General features: G+C 40.4%; 1 protein-coding gene across 1 annotated transcript in view; it reads right to left on the minus strand.

The window, feature by feature from the left end:
- Positions 1-14,995: 14,995 nt before the first annotated feature.
- LNPEP (leucyl and cystinyl aminopeptidase) overlaps positions 14,996-20,992 on the minus strand; it is a 96,358-nt gene continuing 90,361 nt past the window's right edge. The window contains exons 15-18 of the mRNA XM_080805014.1: positions 20,649-20,810; positions 18,267-18,407; positions 17,499-17,580; positions 14,996-16,391 (exon numbers count right to left, since the gene is read on the minus strand). Of these exons, the coding sequence (XP_080661140.1) occupies positions 16,260-16,391; positions 17,499-17,580; positions 18,267-18,407; positions 20,649-20,810 (517 nt within the window). The 3' untranslated portion in view covers positions 14,996-16,259. The remainder of the gene's footprint in view (positions 16,392-17,498; positions 17,581-18,266; positions 18,408-20,648; positions 20,811-20,992) is intronic.

Below are 20,992 nucleotides of genomic sequence, written 5' to 3' on the forward strand. Positions count from 1 at the left end.
CATCAGTAAGCTTGGAATTCCAAATCATGAATCACCTGCCTCAAAGCATCATCACCTTGAACAAACCCTTGTGGATAGTGGAGCCACAGAAGTCACAAGGTCATGTTTGCCAGACTGCCTTCCCCAAGTCCAGGGCCCAATACCTGCAATACCCAACCTTCCTATTAGTCTGGTCTCAATGTATCTTCTGTGTTTTTCTACCAACTATTTGGAGAGCTGGCCTGGTAACAAGTGAAAGAGGACATTTGCTTGGAGCAGCTGGAGGCTGAGGACCCCGAGCTGCCTTTCTCTTCTGTACACTCAGTGTGATGCCCTTTGGAAGCACATTTCATGGCAAATAGTCAGTACTTTGGCCTCCGTACGGATCGCACATGTTCCTGGGCTAACTCGGGACAACCATCTGCAAGGTAACCAAGGAACAGCTCTGAGGACCATGCTCTTCTTGCCTAACCCTCGGAAACCTTTATGTCACAGATCCTAGAGAAGATCCCTTGCCTGCAGGGACCTGCCAGCACATTCCCACCTCTGGGAGGTGGTAACCTCCATCCAAGGCCATGGCCTGAGTCCTCCTAGATGGGATCTGGCTGTCCTGGAAAACACCACCTTCTCAGTCTCCTGCTGCAGCAAGTCCTGCTTAGGGCAGCTCAACTCATTTCTTGGTCATTGGAGATTTCTGGGCTGCCTAAGTCAGATCATAGCTCCAGCCACTTTGCAGGAAGGTATGGGATGTCCATTAGAGCTGGCTAGCCATCTCTTTCAAACTAGAGAGAAGTGCTTCTGTTTTTGTCCAGTCTTCACAGACATGTTTTCTTTAGTGTCCTCTCACAGGAGCACATTTTCAGGATTCCTTCCATTTCACTCAAATTTCCCTAGTCATTATATGAGTCTGGGATTCCTTTTGCATGGACTGTATGGCCCTCAGCCATCTCAGGACAAACAAGTCTTCCCACCTGCTCTTGGTCATTCCCGGTGAGCACTGGCAAGGACAGAAGCCATCAGAGGTTTTTGTTTTTTGTTTTTTATTTAATCCACTGGCTGCTGCTGATGTATCCCAAGCACATTCTAAAAGGTTTCTGCAGACTGCTGTTAATTTAAAGCAGGGACCTTGGAGAGATCAAGCTTCCTTGCTGAGGCTCAGGGGCAGTCACTGAGATAAAGGAGGCACAGTGCCTATCCTCTAGAAGCCTCTCAGACAAGCAGTGTGGTTCCCATATGGCTCATTTAACTCATCATACTCTGGGACGTCACCTATTGGTTTTTCCACGACAGGCAAGCCCTCTACCTTTTATTGAACTTTGGTGTAAATCAAGACTCCCTGATTTATGAGTCTACCTTAAAACACTCTTCTTACTCTTGCTTGGCTACATGGAGCAACTCAGACAAGAAAGCACTCTTACAACTTGGGTTGAGGTGAGCCAAGCTTATTTATGGCTAATTACAACTTGGGGAGAACCTGGAGTAAAACTGCAACAGGCAATTAACTTCCAGCCTCTTGTCATTCACTTGGAACACCCTCAGGAATGAATACCTGCGTGGTCACTCAGAGCCCAGCCAAAGTGCCTTTGGTTCCCAGTCAGTGACACAAGGCATTAAATGTGGCCACTTAATGCAGTCCCTGAGGTGAGGCCTCCATTTTTCCCTGGTGCTGCACACCCAAATGAGCAGAGGGGAATTCTGGTGAAGGACACGAGGGTCCGCCCAGCCCCGCCCCACTCAGGGCGGTGCTGTTACTGGGGTGGTTGCAAGCACTCCGGGCCTCAGAGTTAGAACCTCCCACGGGACGCCCTTCACTTCTGTTCCTCAGGAACCCAAACGCCCTCGCCGGTTTACCACCCACCGCGCAGGCAGTGTTTATAAAACCCAGGTGGCATTCTCCCAGCTGGAGCCAGCTGTTCACATTAGAGCCGAGCCTCACGTACCCACCTCTCACAAGGCCTGGTGCAGAGTAGATGATTACAAATATTTATTGAATGAATGAGCCATGAAAAACTTTGAAAACGATGGCCTGGTTTCCATCTTCTACCAGTTCAATTTAGGGCTGCTTTCTCTCACCCAGAGTCAGGATGTGCTCAGATATTATAAGCTCATTCTCATATTAACCTAGAAAAAAACAGGAAAAAATTGGTTGCCAATCAAATGAGGTGGATAAAGTTTCCTTTTATGAGAACAATGTGCTTGTTTGAAACATAGTTGATAAGGTGCTGGGAGTAAGATTAGAAGGAGTATAGCAAAATAAATAGCAAAAGGCCACAGAGGGGTCCTCTAAATCACCAGGCCAACTGCTCACTGCAGGCTGTTAGCTGCCCCGAGCTCCTGATGCACTTGGCCGTGTGCATCTGGGTGTGGCTGCTGATGTGCAGTGCCACAGAAGAGAGACATTTCAAGTTCAAGGAGATGTCTAGGAGTACGAATGAGCAGTCAGTGAGGCGTGTGTGTGTTTGCGCATCCCGGTGTCCATGTGTGTGCCCACTTTGGTGGAGTACAGTGAGTGAAAAGATCCCACAGAAACAACAAGGTGAGGGAGGGGCTCTGGAGAAGAGAAATACTAAGTGAGGATGAAGCCGTTTGTTGTGGCATGAGAGAGATTCTCCCCTATGTAATCCTGGGGAAAATTTGCAATGCTCGGTAATGCTTTGGCTGCAGTGGGTTTGTGGGAACTGTAAGAGGCACCAGGCTCTAAGTTCAGGTTTGCTCAGGACAGAAAAGAGACAATGGGCATAGATGCAGGGCAGAGGAAGGTCAACTGACATCCATTATGCCCCCCAACTCTCAATAAAGATTAAATATGTGAAAACGATTCTAAAATTACATGTTAATACTGTGTCTTTTCCCATGACTGTAAACTTCCTGTGAACTTCCTCATCTTCTACCTGCAGTTGGTGAAGCTGATATCTATGTTCCTTCCATCCAGTTCATCACCCATGACGGCGATGGCCCCTCACCATGGTTAACCACCGCTCTCTCCTCCCTGGTGTCTCCCATGGGGGTGACAGAGGTCTGTCTGAACCTCCCTGCCATTAGCATCTCCCACCCGAGAAAGCTCACTTCATTGAAACCCACTTACTTCAAACATGCACAAAAGGTTATGTGGATGAAGTATACGGATGTTAACATCTGTGTACCAACGCTTTGGAGATTGTAGTAGATTGTTCATGTTGTTGAGTTTATTTGTTTTTTTAAAGATTTTATTTATTTATTTGACAGAGAGAGAGAACACAAGCAGGGGGAGAGGCAAAGGGAGAAGCAGGCTCCCCACTGAGCAGGGAGCCTGATGTGGGCTCGATCCCAGAATCCTGGGATCATGACCTGAGCCAAAGGCAGACGCTTAATCGACTGAGCCACCCAGGCGTCCCCACATTGTTGAGTTTAAAGGTTAAAATACTAGGGTAGTTTTTAGCTCCACACTCTACATTAAAATAATCAAACACCTCTTTCAATACTGAATTCTACTACTCTTGTTTCCAAGGAAATGGTACCCTGCAGGCCAATGCACGTAATTTGTGTCAAAGGCAACACAAACTTTTTCTAATACAAACACATATACAAATTCAACATATAATGTTATATTCTGGGGTCTTCGCTAAGGCATAGCCTCTGGTGCCCTTACTTTATCAGTAAAAGGAGGGAATTAGACTATGTCATATGGGAGGTTTTCTCTAGCACGAAGAGATATTTTTTTTTTTTTAAGATTTTATTTACTTATTTGACAGAGAGAGAAAGAGAGAGAACACAAGTAGGCAGAGCAGCAGGCAGAGAGAGAGGACGAAGCAGGCTCCCCGCTGAGCATAGAGCCCGGTGTGGGACTTGATCCCAGGACCCTGAGATCATTACCTGAACTGAGGGCAGAGGCTTAATGACTGAGCCACCCGGGCATCCCATGAAGAGAGATCTTAACACATTTGGCCAATTTCTCTCCACACGCTAAGTTGTACATAGATTTTCTGGCTAGAACTAAGACTTGTGTATGCTTAATTCTTTTGCATATTTAAGGCAAATAAACCACTGAAAGGAAAAAAAGAGTATTTACTGAGTACCTACAAAGTACCAGATTTATTTCCCATATACCTGTGCCTGCCTGATGTTATTCCTACAAAGTAGGTATTATTACCATTATTGCAGATTAGTCAATAATCAGGATTTTATTTCATACGTATTTATAATTAACCAAATTCGGTGACAGGACATTATTTCAGTTGTGAAACCTACATAACTTCATGCTTTTTCTAATATACTATAATTATTCTCAAATCTGCATATTTATGGCTTACATTTACAAAGAGGATTAGACCAAAATTATTTCTCTAATTTCCCTTTTTTTTTTTTTTTTTTTTTAGTATATGTGCTGCCAAAGTGAGCACTATTTCTCTAATTTCCTAACTGGCAAGTTATATAACCTATTCAATTAAAAAAAAAAAACAAAACCTCATTTCCATCTGGAACTGAGGATATTAACATCTGTGTACCCCAGAAAGCAGCAAAAAGTTTTATCAATAGCAGTTGACATTTACTATCTCACTGTGGTATTTATAGGCGTTGTGCTAGGTAATTTACAGATATTTTATTTATTGTGAGGTGAACAACCTCATAAGGTAGGTAGTATCCCTGTTTCATTACTGGAGGAAACTGAGGCTTATAGGAATTAAGTAACAAGTGGCAAATGACTGAACTGGGAATCGATTCCAGTCCTGATCGATGCTAGTCTATGTTCCATGGCCTTTCAAATATTTTAAATTTCTAGGAATCATTACCTTTTGCTACTATGTCATAATAGTGATACTCCAAGAGTTCAGCTTCAATTAAAAAATCACAAAGTGCTGGGAGGTGAGGTATGAAGATAGAAGCAGCCACTACACGCCTCGGGCAGCCAGTGCACCAGCCTGCTCGAAGCACCCGGCACTCCCTACATTCACAGAGAAGGGTGATGGCAGCAGACACCAAACCGAAGGGCTCGCAGCTAGCCACACCTGCTTCTAGACAAACAACCTGTGAATAAGCAACACCTGGGTCAGCTAAGTAGCCTTTCCTAAGCTGACGTGGCTTCCTGTCTGCCCCTTCAGCAACATCATCTACTCTAATCCATTTTTTGGATCATTTTATTATGTTAATTACATTATGTTCTTCCTTCAAAAAAATAAGTGGGATATTAGGGGGAAAAAGTTATTATACATATAAGCAAAGGTCCTGATTCTAATTCGGTTCAGCCAACAACAGAAATCACAATCACGTAACTGACTGGATGACTATCCCTAAGAAAGGTAATAAAAAGGAAGACCAAGCAGAAAGCACTGGAAACATATTGCTAATTAGTGGAGGTGGGTGATAATGATGATTTAAAAGTATGTTTTTGCTCTCTGGTAATAACACGCCTGTGGAGCATGTAAGTCAACTGTTCACCTCACACACAAGTTTTAGGAAGCCCTGGATGCTTGTGCGTGTGTGTGCACGTGCGTGTGTGTGCTGCAGTGGGTGTGGGGGGCAGGTAGGGCTTTACAGTAAGAATTGAAGTAAAGCAAAAAGAAAAATATAACCGAATCAAACTCTTCTATGCCATGAATCCTAAAAAATGACTTTAAAAACTAAAGTTCTATTACTCTCATCAAAAAGTCCATTGAAATCAAAGTGCTCTTCTCTACATTTATAAAGGGTTTTAGTTCAACTGTTTTTGCAGATATCAATACTTTTTTATTCAAAAGTATAAAAACTGTAACCAGTAGCTTTCGATCAAAATCTCCCCAACTCCTAAGAACATTTTTCTAGCATATTATGATTATTAGTTAAAGTATAGTTGACAACACAATGCTACATTAGTTTCAGATGTACAACATGACTCAACAGCTCTTCGTTTAGCTCCCCACAAGGACAGCTGCCATCTGTCTCCATACAACACTGTTACAATACCATTTACCATATTCCCCACACTGTGCCTTTCATTCCAGTGACTTACTCATTCCCTAACTGGAAGCCTGTACCTCCCATGCCCCTTCGCCCGTTTTGCCCATCCCCGTACCCCTCACCACTCTGGCAATCATCAGTTTGTTCTCTGTATTTATGGGTTTCTTTCTGCTTTGTTTTTAGATTCCACATATGAGCAAAATCATATGGTATTTTGCAGTCTCATTTTGCTTAGCATAATAACCTCCAATTCATCATGTTGTTGCAAATGGCAAGATCTTATTCTTTTTTATGTCTGAATAATGTTCCATTATGTATATATACATATATATAAAATCCATTCATCTACCAATGGGATACTTAGATTCCTTCCATGTCTTGGCTATTGTAAATAATGCTGCAATAAACATAGGGGTGCATATAGCTTTTCAAAGTAGTGGGGTTATTTTTTTTTTCCTTTGGATAAATGGCCCGTAGTAAAATTACTGGATCATATGGTAAGTCTGTCTAATTTTGTGAGGATCCTCCATACCATTTTCCAAAGTGGCTGCATCAGTTTACATTCCCACCAACAGTGCGTGAGGGCTCCTTTTTCTCCATATCCCTGTTGACACTTGAAATCTCCTGTTTTCTTGATATTAGCCATCCTGACAGATGCCAGGTGACTTATCATCGTGGTTTTCATTTGCATTGCTCTGACAATGAGTGCTGCTGATCATCTTTTCATGTGTCTGCTGGCCATGCATATTGTCTTCTTTTGAAAAATGTCTATTCAGGTCTTCTGCCCATAATAATGAGATTATTTGGTTTTCTAGTGTTGAGTGGTATAAGTCATTTATATATTTTGGATAGTAACCTCTTATCAGATCATTTGCAAGTATCTTCCTCATTCAGTAGGTTGCCTTCACTTTGTTGATTCTCCAATATATATCATAAGAGATTCTTAAAAGGTATAGATTCAAGATAGTTTTGTGTCCCAAGAAACAAGGTTTTGGGTAAGGGGATGACGAGACACTGTATTTGCCCTAAAATGCCCAACTTTAAGCCTTAACAATTACTTGTAAGAGAATATTGGTTCTAGTTACCCCATCTGGAAGCCTAAGAAGTTATTAATTGTCCCTCAAGACCACTCATGGTGGGTTAGAATAGAGAAACTCTTAGTCGACCTGACCAGGAATGTTTAATGAAAATAAATAAATAAATAAATAAATAAATAAATAGTTTTAACTTAAAAAAAAACAAAACTCACCATCTCCCTTGAAAGCTGTGCACCCCCGCTCCAATTATGTGTGAATCACAGCAAGGGGGGGGTGTTTTCCCCTTGGTAACATTCAGTGTCCTTTCACCTTCAAATTTAGATAGTGAGTGATCTTTGGTTTCACTGGCATAAGTCATTACACATCTCATACGGAGTAAGGTACTTAACTATTACTGTATCAACTGGTACTGAGCATTCATAAGAAGCAGTTCAGTCTAAAAAGTAAATCATTGCCCTAGAAAGAGCTCCTGTAACTGTTACTGAGCCCCCTGCTCCAAGCATCCACTGAAAGTTTTAATCCCCACTGCATCACAGGAAAAATTTGGCAATGTCTAGAGGCATTTTTCATTGTCACACTGGAGTTGCCATTAACTTGTATTTGCTATTTACATTAGAGGCTGAGGATGCTACTAGTCGTCAGAGAAAGCACAGGACAGGCCCAAATATCAATAGTGTGACTTTGAGAAACCTTGAGTTACAGGCAGTAGAAATACTGAGTTCCTAGTGGGGTAGAAACCAAATCATGCAACACAATGAGTATGGTCACTATCCTGGTAGAGCATGTAATCTGAGACGATGCACCATTTTACATACCTAATTTTTTTTTTTAATCCAAATAGGCCACACAACATTTATATTTAAATACTTTTATTTTCATTTCACAAAAAAAAAAAAAAAAAAAAGCAACAGTGTTTGCAATTACACATGCCTTTCAGTCAGTGCTGGTCATATGCAAAACAAGTTATCAGAAATATAAAGAAAAATAAGCCTTTTCCCTTTACAAGTGACACAACACAATTTGCATATATATTATATTATACATACTGTTTTCAAAATATTCCACAAAAGACAGATTATGATACAAATTTAGAATTCCACCCACAAGCTCAGATTCAAAGAACTGGAGATCCATTTAGGTGTTTAAATACAAAAATGTAATACTTTTACAAGTTTCCAAGTAATTACTTTTCAAAGTGTTTGAAAGAGACTACTCTTCATAGCAACATGGAACACTTGGCTTTAATCAAGACGGCTATAAGACTAAGTTTTGTCTCAGTGTGAGTTTGCTGATTAATGCAAATGCTCCAATTATGCTACAATTCTATATATATATATATATATCTGTATGCACACACACACACACACATACACACACAAGTGTATTATGTACTGATGGTTTATACAGTGCAACTTCTGGAGCATTTCATTCAGCTAAGCCATGACCTTTACTTCTTTGAAGAATTTCAAATTAAGAACTGTTCAGAAATATCACTAATGACTACCATGACTAATTCCAAAAAGGTGCCCCTTTCTTGCTTATTTATGATCAAAGTTACATGTGTCATGAACAAACTCTTATTTTTTCTACAGCAGCAGGTATAAATAACAGCAAAGTATAGGCTAATTTTTGAACACTAGAACCTGAGAGTTTGATATAGTAAATGGTATCTTTTTGCAAATGTTCTAGGAGTCCTATCAACATTTCTAAAAAATATATATAATAAAATAATATGGCAAATCTTCAGCATTATATTCATTATAAACTGCAGAACAAACAAAGATTGCTCAGAAGCTTGAAGAAAAAAAGCAAGCAAGGAAGGAAGAGAGGCAGAGAGGGAGTGAGGGACTTCACACATGCATTTTCTTTGATGCAGACAAACGTGGAGTCCTAACATTTACCATGTGGTGGGTGAAGAGTCAGTACAACTCAAGAATGCTGAAAGTGAACACACCAAGTCTGGATGTATGAAATGCATGCAAAAACATACAGCTGATGAGGCAACACGGGCTTACATTTTTAAGCGTACATGAGGGTAACATCTAATACCGCAGGCGCTGAAGACAAAGAGAAAAAACAAAACAGGAATGGTCCAGCTAATGGAGAACTGAGGAGAGAGAAGCAGCCACACAGAAGAGCTCTGGGTAGTAAAGGGCCAACTTGCCCTACCATAGATGGGCGCTGAAGGAGGGCCTGTCCCCCAATTCGTTCTGGAATGATTTACTTTGGGGCCCATGTGGTTATTCACTAGAACCGTGGCAATAACTCAAAACATTCATTCCAAAAATCAAAATAAGTTCTTTCGGTTACATAAGAACATGCTATCGATGGAACTACGGGATACTTCTATATATAAGTCAGAATTCCAGGCCCCCAAAAGAAGCTACTCTCAAGGGTCTTCACACAAGTTCTAGGCAGCACTGTTATTACTGAAAGATTAATCAGCAAAGACCTTTAAACCTACTTTTTACTAGGTATTATCTTCTTGGTTTTTTTACTTAGTATTATCTTCTTGGTTTTCTGAACTCTCCAAAGTACAGGTTCCTTCTCACCATTTCCTTCACTTTGAATCAGCACAAGAAATGCTGAATCTGATTAGCTATCCTAAGTTAACCACAGACAAGTGTCTTCTCCCAACTTATACCTGTTGCCATGAGTTACACCACCCCATGCCTTTTAAGTCAGAGGGCAGGGATTTGGTGGGACTTGATTTTTTTTCTTAGATCCATGCACAACCTGGAAAGGGACTATGTATTAATGAAAAATAATGAAAAAAAAAGCAATTAGATATGTGCTTCTATACACTTACATTTTTAAAGGCATATATCCTAGAGAATAAAACAAAATAACCACAAAACAACAACTATACTTGGCACTGCTAAATGAGGAAATATGTGGGAAAGGAAGAAGCGATCTGTCAATTTATGAAACTGAATTTTCACTAGGTCCCAAGAGAGATAGCCATGCAAAGAACTAAATACAAAATGAAACAAAAAAAAAAAACCCCACCCATCTTCATATGTGTTAAGAATATTCCCCTGCCAAAAATATAACCCCTCCCAAAAAACCAAGTAAATAAACAACACACAACTATTCTACTCACTATTGCCAACACAGGCAATAAGGGAAAGGGGAGAAGGGGAGATTTGTCATACACTGATCCTCAATTTTCATCTTGTACCTATACATCACACTAAGACTAGGTACAAAATCAATAATAGGAAAACATTTATATACAGTTTTTAAAAGTTCATATCCTGTCCTTTTCCCCTCCCATAACCCACCCAAATCATCTCTCCCCCTTAAAAAAATCACCCCAAATTATAAAACTATTGCCCATGCAGGCAGTGAGGGAAGGGACGCAGAGGAGATTTATCATACGTATGGACCTCCATGTTTCATTATGTAACTACAAGTCCCACAAAGGACTGAGTACTAAGTGAAATAACACACAAAACGTAGCAAACATTTATATACATTAAAAAAATTTTTACACACACACACACACACACACACACACACACTCTGTCTCTGTCTCTCTCTCTCTCTCTCACTCAGACTACACCCACGCCCACCCCTCCAAAAAAAGAAACTAAACATCTATTCTTCTACCACTGCCAGCCAGGCAATGAGGGAAGGGGAGTAGGGGAGATTTTTCATAGAATCAATCTCAACTTTCGGTAAGTACCTAAATCGTCATGCAAAGGACTAGATTCAAAATGAAGTAAACACCAAAAAGAAGCAGAAACATTTATATACATTTAAAAAACCACCTATCCTACCTAATAAGCCCATTCCCCATTAAGAACTTCAAACACAAAAAACAAACACCAAGTCCTTCAGTATCCTCATACAGTTGTGCACAGGCTGTAAGGGAAGAGAGAACAGGTTTATCACACCTCTGGATTTGGGCCTCTGCACTACACTGCCTATCTACAAGTCCAAAAAAAATCAGTTCAAAGTAAAAGACCAAAACAACAACTACCACCACCACAGCAGACGTATATATATATCTTTAAAAATGTAAACCCAGAAATGCCCCCACCACCCTGCCAAAAAAAACCTCTAAACAACTATGCTGCTAGTCATTGCCTGGACAGGCAATAAGGGAAGGGGAGAAGAGGAGATTTTTTTCATAGAATGAACCTTAATTTTCATCATGTACCTAAATATCCATGGAAAGAGCTAGGCACAAGATGTAGTAACAGAAAAAAGGAACAAAAATATTTATATACATTTTAAAAAGTACATATCCCCACCCTCTCTGAGGAGGGAGGGGTAGAGTAAAAAAACTAATCTAGAACTACTCTAAAACTATTGCCCACAGAGGCAATAATGGGAGGGGACAAGAGGACACTGTCATACATTCAGACCTCCACATCTCATTAGGTACCTCCACGTCCAAGGAAGGGACCAGGTACAAAATGGAATAACACAATGTAGTAACGAACACTGTACATACAGTTTTCAAAAGTCTATATCCCGCCCTTAGTCCCTTCCCACCCCCAAGACCTCTAAAAAACCCAAACTACTTGAAAATTATTGCCTACATAGATAAAAAAGGAAAGGAAGAAGAGGAGATTGCTACACATTAGAACTCCATGGTTCTTTAGGAACCTATGTGTCCAAGTGAAAGACTGGGTACAAAGAGAAGCACTATATAATAAGGAAGTAAACACACACACACACACACACACACACACACACACACACTTAAAGTATTTACCCCCAAACCCACAAAAGAACCCCTGAAACTAATTAACTACTCTACCAGCTATTGCCCACTCGGGCAATAAGGGAAGGGGACAAGAGGAGATTGTTATACATCCGGACCTCCGTGGTTCATTGGGTGACTTCCAGTTGGGATACCCAATGAAATAATACAACTTGGTAGTAAAAACAGGTATATACAGCATGTACACATCCCCCCCACCCCGCCCCTGCCAAACCCCACTCCAACAACTACTCTACCAGCTATTGCCCACTAAGGCAATAAGGGAAGGGGACAAGAGGAGAATGTCATACATCCGGACCTCCACGTCTCATTGCGTACTTTGAAGTCCTCTCAGGAGGACGCAGTACGAAATGAGTAAGTAATGTCAAGTAGTAGGAAGTCTATTTACATATAAGTACATACCCTACTTTCTCCCACCCCGCAAAACAAAACAAAACATCAGCTACCACCCAAGAAGGCAATAAGGAAAAGGGCAAACAGGAAATCTGTCGTACTCTGAACCTCAATTTCACTAAATATGTATGCATACATCCAAAAGAACATATATAAAATGAAACATAAAGAAAGGGGCATAACACAGATATACATCTGAAAGGATGATACACAACCCCCCACCCCACAAGACTAGATCCAAACAAGAGCAGCTACAACTAATCTGTTAGTTACTGTCCATGCAAGCAACAAGGGAAGCGGTACCTGGGCATCCGTCAGACTTCCGGACCACCACAGTTCATTAGGAAAATGAACCACGAGAAAGACGAACAAAGTGCAAAATGAAATAACACCCACAAAACAGCAGCAAAAACATTCTGCACGGATTTTAAAAAGAACATACTCTGCTCTCCCCCCCATCCCCCTCAGTATCACCATCAACTTCCAAAAAAGAAACATCGAGTAACTACTGGGCAGCTGTTGCCCACACAGGCAATATGGGAAGGGCAGAAGAGATTCTCACAGGACAGTATCTCACTCTTTATCAGAAGAAAGTACACAGGATGAAGGAAAATAAAAGTAGATCAAAACCACATAAGTACATTCAAAAAGTATATACCCCTTTCCCCGCCAAAAGCCACTCAAAGACATCAATCCATTGCTCTATGGGCTATTGCACATGCAGAGAAGGGAAAGGGAGGAGAGGAGACTTATCCCACGTGTGAACAGCCACTTCTCGTTCAGGACCTACTGCCAGTGCAGAGGATGAAGCACAAAAGAAAAGAATGCAAAAAATAGCAAAAATACACACATTTGTTTGTTTTTTTTTTAAGTACAAATGGAATTGTCAGAGTGGGGAGAGAAGAAGCTCTTTAGAAAGAGAATTCATTGCAGTACAAACCAAATGACAAAGGCAAAGGGGAGAAAAAGAGCTCTATCAGACCTATGGAATTCAGATCTCATTTTGCAAACTCCACCCAGGAAACGCTGTCCTCGGCGATAATACGTGTCCTGAACTCCTACGCCTTCTCTGCAGCCCCATGAGATGAACGGGGGTGACATGAATACTCAGCAATCCGACCACACATTATGGGCCCAGGTGCTTTCGTTTGCATTGGCTCTTACAATACAACTCAGTAACAGGCTACCAGTAATCCGACAAACTCAGCACTTAACTTTCATTTCTTACTTTCCAGTATTCAGAAAGGACTCTGTTCGGTCCCCAGGGAGACTGACGCAGCCCCAGAGCCTCTATATACCCAGAACTCCTCTGACAGCTCTTTTGTTCCTACAGAGGCTCAAGTACAATAAAATGAAAACATGAACGGCAAAGAGAATTAAGCGGAACTCGGCATGGAAAGAAAGTTCAGGAACACTCACACAATGGCAACATAGTTTCACTTATAGGGATTTATAGAAAACGATGAGATGGGGGCCGGCGGGAGCTGAGGGTGGGAGCTGACACCACCTGCAGTTTAATGTATCTGATCTCTTGCTGATAAAAGAACTTGGATGCCTTAGATTTCTACTTCACCTCCAAAGCACAAGTTTTTCTTCTACAATTCCAAATTCCCAACTTTACCTTTCTTAATCATCCAGCATAATGGGAGTCTTCTACTACGTTCAAGCAGCTTGTCCGTATGCAACGAACATGAACACCCGACCGTGTCACGCTGGGCCTGGCGAGCCACAGGCGCACAGACGGGAGTTCTCAGAGACACCATGGCCAAGCCAAAGTGTGGGGGCATAAAACTTCAAAAGCTACAGTTATGCCTGTTATATCACATGTTCTACCTATTTCGTAGCCTTATATTCCTGACTAAGGGTTGCTTCTGGAAGTGCCATAGAGATGGGTTAACTTGACATTAAAAATTATGGAATTTTGTGGGAAACAGTGCGGTGAGGGCTACTCTAGGGGAGGCCTACAAATAGAACTACAGCCAGCAGGGATCCCGCATTATGGCAATGAATAGATTGAGTACAAAGAAAGCAATGGATTACAAGGCAGCTCTTTTTTTAGCCCATGTTTTGATCAGGATTTACTTAAACATTACCCTCTGCCCACACACACACATACACACACACTCAGGAAAAATGATATAATTCAAGATAAGATTTGCCATATGCAGAGTTAACACACATTATAGGAGCAATGTAAAGATGGGCAGGTATAACTGAAATATCTTAACTGATGTTGAGAAGTAGCAAAATTTAAACTCTGTATCAAAGTGGAATTCAGTAATATAACATGGTAAAAAACCAGCAACCAAAAAACCCCTCAAAAGTTTAGTATTTTCCCCACTCTAAAAATATAAAAACACACAACTTCCAATATCAACTAAACTATTATTCATCTGCTGAGCACAAGAGGAATAAAGACCTACAATCACCCCAGTTTCCATAAGACATCTTTAGAGGATTCTGCAATTCTCAGGATATAATATTTTGTACTCTGAACCAGAGGTAAATGTTTAGAAAAGACTAACTTGGGGGAAAACACACTAGGATTAAAGAAAGCTACCTTTTAGCTTGCCAGCATTTTAAATTTTGGTATATAAAAATATTTTCATAAAATAAAATATAATTTTATACACAATCCCACATATTTTCACTGTATACCTGCTAACTTAAAAAAAGGTGACCTTTCCCATTGATTCTCTGGAGTGTTTTAAGTGCTCACAAATGGGTATCTACCCTTTTTATGTACACAGAAGATGTTTTCAAACAAAATATTAAGTACGCAAAAATTATTAGGAAGAAAGCTTTTCCCCTAAGAGTCAAAGAAACTCAACAATCTAGGTATTAAGTCTGCATAGCTCAAAAAATTCAAGTACAGTATTTCTCCTTTACAAGGAGTGAAAATGCCATACGATTTCAGAAATCTTCCCTTTCTTTCTTTCCTTGGCCACTTCTTTTAATCAGTTAGTTTGGCCATGATAGAAACAAAATAAAACAAAACAAACAAAACTCACTGATTTTTCAACTAAAGAAAAGTACTGTTTTGATAGTAGAAAAAATTCAAAGCCCACCATATTAAATCTGAATCAAGTTACTCCTGTCCCATATTCTCTTTATTCCTTTAAGGTACTATGGTGAACTTCAAATAAAAATGTTCAATTTCTCAAAGGCCCTATTTTAAAATATGCTTCTAATATATGCTACCATGTAACATGAAAATCTACACAGGAGTATGACAGAGCAAATGTCTATGATCAGGTAACATCAAAAGCAACCTAAACTAATTTTATTTTTAGTAACAGTGATAAAGTCATGATAAAAGACAACAGTACTAACAAAATGCTTGCCACACATGTAGACATATTCCTCTATAACACAAGCTATATCTATGGCAGGGAGTGATAAAGGTGTACAGATTCGGAGAATATTGGAATTCATAAATAAAATAATTATAATTAAAGCTAACTCAGTTTGAAACATTTTCCTAAAAGATGAAAAAATAAGTATTCGATATTTGGAAAATTTAACCTCTTGTCCTTGTTACTTAGCTTTTCAGAACAACAAAAATTTAAAAATTCTGTAGCACCTGGCTGTTCTGCAGAAAAAAAAAATAGAAGCTATAGATCTTATTTAAACTTTGTTTCAGAAAATAAAAGATTAATCAAAACCTCAAACCAAAGTAGATCTGCACACCTGAGATCAGTTTTCTAACAGTTGTAGGATTCGCAGACTTCGTTACCATAGTTTTTGAAGCTAAGTTCTGTACCACACTCAAGGAACATCTATCGTCTATCACTAGGCAGCAACAACGCTGGCAAAGCAGCACCCGCAGAGGCCGGCTCCCACGGTAGATCTTCCCTTGTTTCACTGGGTCAGTACTTTCCGGATACTGAGAAACAGAACAGAACCAAAACAGACGTTTCCCCCCATTTGTGTATCTTCAAAGTAGAAAAATTACTCACTGTTTTTGTAGATGTTGGCATATAGGTGAATATAATTTTGTAATAAATAACTACGTACTGCCCAAAGACAATTCGAGAAAGACAGATGAAAAACACAGACGGGCCCTGAGCGAACTAGAACTCCTAAAGACTGCAAACGACTCGGCAGCAATTCTGACTTCACCTTGGCTTTTTGCAAAAGCAGCAGAGCCCACGTTAACAAGCTCTCTGAATGGGCAACAAAATGGGGCACAGTTGTGCATGCTACAACCACCATGTCAGAGTTTTGAGGTTCTTCTCCATCCAACGGATATTCAACTGGATGATTTCCAGAGCCTCCTGGACACAGCGAAGCCGAAAGGTTGCCTCTGACTGATTTTCAAAGAACGCCTGGACCTGTAAAAGTTGCACGCAGAAGTATTTCAAAAGAATAGGAAATCATAGGTAACTCTGAATATCCTTTTCCAATAAGTTTAACTGAGTCATGTCTATGCTGAGTTCTTGAAAGAAGTATAGAAAAGGACTTTATTTTTGTTTTATTTTATTTTAATTTTTAAAAGATTTTATTTATTTATTTGAGAGAGAGAGAGAAAGCAAGAGAGAGTACGAGCAAAGGGTGGGAGCAGGGAGAGCGAGAAGCAGACACCCTGCTGAGCAGGGAGTCCGATGCGGGACTCAATCCCAGGACCTCGGGACCATGACCTGAGTGGAAGGCAGACGCTTAACCAACTGAGCCACCCAGGTGTTTCCAAGAAGTACTTTAATATTTGAAGTATTTACATCAAGTTCCTGATCACGTATGGTGAAATCTGAGGTAATTTTAAAAATGAATTGCCGTTACTTCCACAAGCATGAATTTTTCCAGTTTAGAATGGGAAAAAAGAAAAAAAGCCAAGTAACAGTAAATGAAGTAGTCTAAAGTTAGAATTAGTGCCCAGTTCTACCTTTGGAACGGAATTCTTTAAAACCATTTTATGGGACGCCTGGGTGGCTCAGTTGGTTAAGCGGCTGCCTTCGGCTCAGGTCATGATCCCAGCGTCCTGGGATCGAGTCCCACATCAGGCTCCTTGCTCAGCAGGGAGCCTGCTTCTCCCTCTGCCTCTGCCTGCCACTCTGTCTGCCTGTGCTCGCTCGCTCTCTCTCCCTCTCTCTCTCTCTGACAAATAAATAAAAAATATTAAAAAAAAAAAAAAACCATTTTATTACCACTTAAATAGAGACTTGGCATATGCTGGTCTTAATTCAAAAAATGATCTGTATCAGGCAGATGCAGGAATACTATTGAGAATGGAATCAGAAATCTTCCTCATCAGAATTGTCCTCGTTGCTGAGCCCCCACCCCCAACTTCAAGAAGTAATCCCAGGGCAGAATTGCTGGCACTGACCAAGGCCAACAGAGAGAAGGAGCAGAAACTGGCATGACAAGGCACCGTCTGACTTAGACTGAGCAGCCTAAGGGGAAAGGGTGACCCAATCTCCCTGCTAACATTTTATACAACCAACCTCAGACAAATGCGCCTTTGTTGAAAACAGGTGTGTCGACGCAGCAACAATACTTTGTATGGTATAGGACCCCAGATGAAACCTGAAGAAACACAAATACAAGAGCCAAAAGAGCAAAAACATGAGGCAGCTGCTGGGAAGCAAAGTTCCTAAGTGCAAAAGAATTACTTGACCATACATTACACAGGCCCAAGGCGGACTGGGAGTCCTGCTCCTGGGTAACGAAGTTCAGTAAATCGAAAGTAACACACATTCCCACTATCAGTGGCAAGGAAAGGTGGGCAGAAAAAGGCAGGAGTTATGGATACCCAGATAAATTATTAATTCATTTAACTGATTCAAAAATCACACCTTACCCCAGAAATGTCATTAGTACTTTGAAAGAAAAAAAAAAAAAAACCCTCCGCATGCTGTCTGGGTGGCTGTTGAGTTCTTATCCAATCCCTTGGCAATGAAGAGGTATTTTTCAACACACATAACTAAACAGCTCTTCTGAAATAGTCAATGGCCACGTGAAGCAAAGTGACCTAAGTGTCAAGCATGGCTGGGCTTAATCAGTACCCGAATGGAGCACCACTGTCAAACGACTCACATTATGGGATTACATTTACAAGGGTGAAAATTTCTGGGTGTTTCAGTTAAACTGTCACTGATGCATTTTTCCTCTCACAGCAGATCTTAAATCCTATGAATCAATACAACATTGGAAAGAGTTTTAAATGAAGAACCGGAGAATACGAAAAATTAGTAGTTATCTGAGAAACTTACTTCTGGACAAGCTTGCTCCAGTTTTCTTTGACAAAATCCCATGCCAGCAAGTGTCCAGGGAAGTGTCGGCCAACTGTTCTAATGATGAAAGACAGCTTTTGTGTTCGGATGGTATCGCCACTGAGGCTATTTTTCATTAACCTGAAGAGCAAAGCAGATGTAGTTTCCAAAATAAGTATTCGTCATGAAGTGATCACTGAACTTAAAATCAGTGCCAGTCTCCTAATTAAGGTTCTGAAGCAATTCAAAGGATGTAAGTTTTGGGTTGGTCTAAGATTGATCCATACATTGAAAACTTGTCATTTTTTTACATGAAGGCCGAACTCACCAATAAGATAAGGACTTAAATATACTGTCACACAATAATAAAATAGTTCTTAATGTAGTAAGGACATTTAGGAAATAAATTCAGGTAGAGCTTATTATAACTCTGAAGACTGGATTTTGCTGTTGTTATTGTTAAAAATCTTATTTGATATGAGTAGATAGGTACATTGATACTCTTAAAAAACTGGGCTGTTTGATGTAAAAAAGTAAGAACATTTTAGAATATGCTTTTAATATTAATAGTTAACATTTATCGATACTTTATATGTACTAGATTATGTTCTAAATTCTTGACACAACAAGGCTTTAAGTAGGGAATCATTACCTATCTCCACTTTACAGTTGAAGAAACTGAGGTTATTTAAATTGACACCAGGACACAGCTGATAAATACTAAATCCTGGTACTTAAATAAATGCAATTCTCATCTATTGTGCTAGGATATCTGTTTCTAGCAGGAAAACACATATCCCCAAAAGAATGCAGAACAATTTTTTTTAAAGATTTTATTTATTTATTTGACAGAGAGAGATCACAAGTAGGCAGAGTCAGGCAGAGAGAGAGGAAGAAGCAGGCTCCCCGCTGAGCAGAGAGCCCGATGCGGGGCTCAATCCCAGGACCCTGAGATCACGACCTGAGTTGAAGGCAGAGACTTTAATCCACTGAGCCACCCAGGTGCCCCAGAACAATTTTTAATGGGAGGAAAACCCAAATGCCCACCAAGATGTGATGGATTAAATAACTTGTGATAGAGCCATACTGTGGAATGGTATGTAGCCATAAAAACAAATGAAATAAGCTTTATGAATGAACAAGGCAAATCTCAAAGACTGATCACTCACTACAAAGAATGTTACAGAACACCCAGTACAGTATAAACTACGCTCCATATATAAACACACACCAGGACAGACGCTGTTAACAGAGAGGACAGGGTAAGGATGGAAGTGAGGGGTCATATGAGAGGTACTTTCACATTTTATTCCATTTCCTCAGGTACTGTTTAAGTATTTATACTGGGGAATTCATCAGTGTACTACTAGTTCAACACAAAATTATTACTGATTTAAAAATAAAAACTTTTTTTTATTTGCTTGGGTCAGTGGCCGGCTACTACTTTAAAGAAAATGACTATGGTGCGTCCTCTGGAAAGTGGGTCTGGACAGGTGCTAAGAACACCTCTGGAACACTAGAAGGATTTACCTGAGCAAAGTTATACAAGAGAAGCAATGAGAGCCACGTGCCTCTCCTTTCCTTCCCACTGCTGACTTTCAAGATACCTTCATATTTCTCCTGGTTACCTACAGCTCCTCTACCCTGACACCGACTGTTCTTCCTGCCAGGAAACCTCACCTCCTTACTGCCCCTCTTACCCCATGTGAAACTACCCCTCTAGCCCTTCATCTGCTGGATGTTAAAAAGGAGGAAAGGTCTGGGGTGCCTGGGTGGCTCTGTTGGTTAAGCGTCTGCCTTTGGCTCAGGTCATGATCCCAGAGTCCGGGGATCGAGTCCTGCATTAGGCTCCCTGCTTAGCGGGGAGTCTGCTGCTCCCACTGCTTATGTACTTTCTCTGTCAATTAAATAAATAAAATCTCTAAGAAAAAAAAAAAAGGAAAGGTCTGACAAATTCACATGAATGTATAACCCATGGTTTTTACATGTTTTACTGAAGTGTCTGCATTTTTAAAATGATAGCTTGGATAGAGCAATGCCTTGACCAAAAAAAAAGGAAAGGAAGAAAAGAAAAGAAAAGAAAAAGCACTAACTAAAGATAACATCTCAAGCAGATCAAAAAGTTCTTAAGAACAAAGGAGAAGGGGACTGTGATTTTTGGCATCTCCCAATCTCTTTTAGGCAAAGCCCCTCCTACTCATCCGTACAGTTCCAGTCCCTGAGACGAAGCCCAACACATGTGGGCTTGTCCAAGTCAAGGCTAGTCCACAAGTAAAGGCAGAAATAGGGAGATCCCAGAGAAAAGGAGCTCCCCAAACCTAGGAGCACCATGCTTTTATGCTTTTGGTTTTTATATATCATATTGCTCGGGTGGTTTCATACCAGTAAAGTTTCCGTACATCCTCTGAGCTGGCAAGAGCTTCAAGTATTTTATTCTTTTCTGCTTCGGAGTCTATAGAGACATACTTGCTTAACAGGAATGACCAGCCTTTCTCTGTTTTTGCTCCAACCTTGAATACAGTACTCATGACATCAGTGGGTAGGCTGTAAGAAAGGTACGAATATGAGAAAAACAAGGAAAAGAAATCCTGGATACAAAGGCAAGGAATTGACTAGTGGTGGTTGTGGAGTCATAGCACATAACAGAAGAGTCTTTACAACTCACTGGCAAGAAAATATTTAACTCAGCGGGCAGCTACTTCCCTGGTGGTGTGACCATAAAGAAT

Source organism: Martes martes (assembly GCF_963455335.1).
Source record: "Martes martes genome assembly, chromosome: 5".
Classification (NCBI taxonomy): domain Eukaryota; kingdom Metazoa; phylum Chordata; class Mammalia; order Carnivora; family Mustelidae; genus Martes; species Martes martes.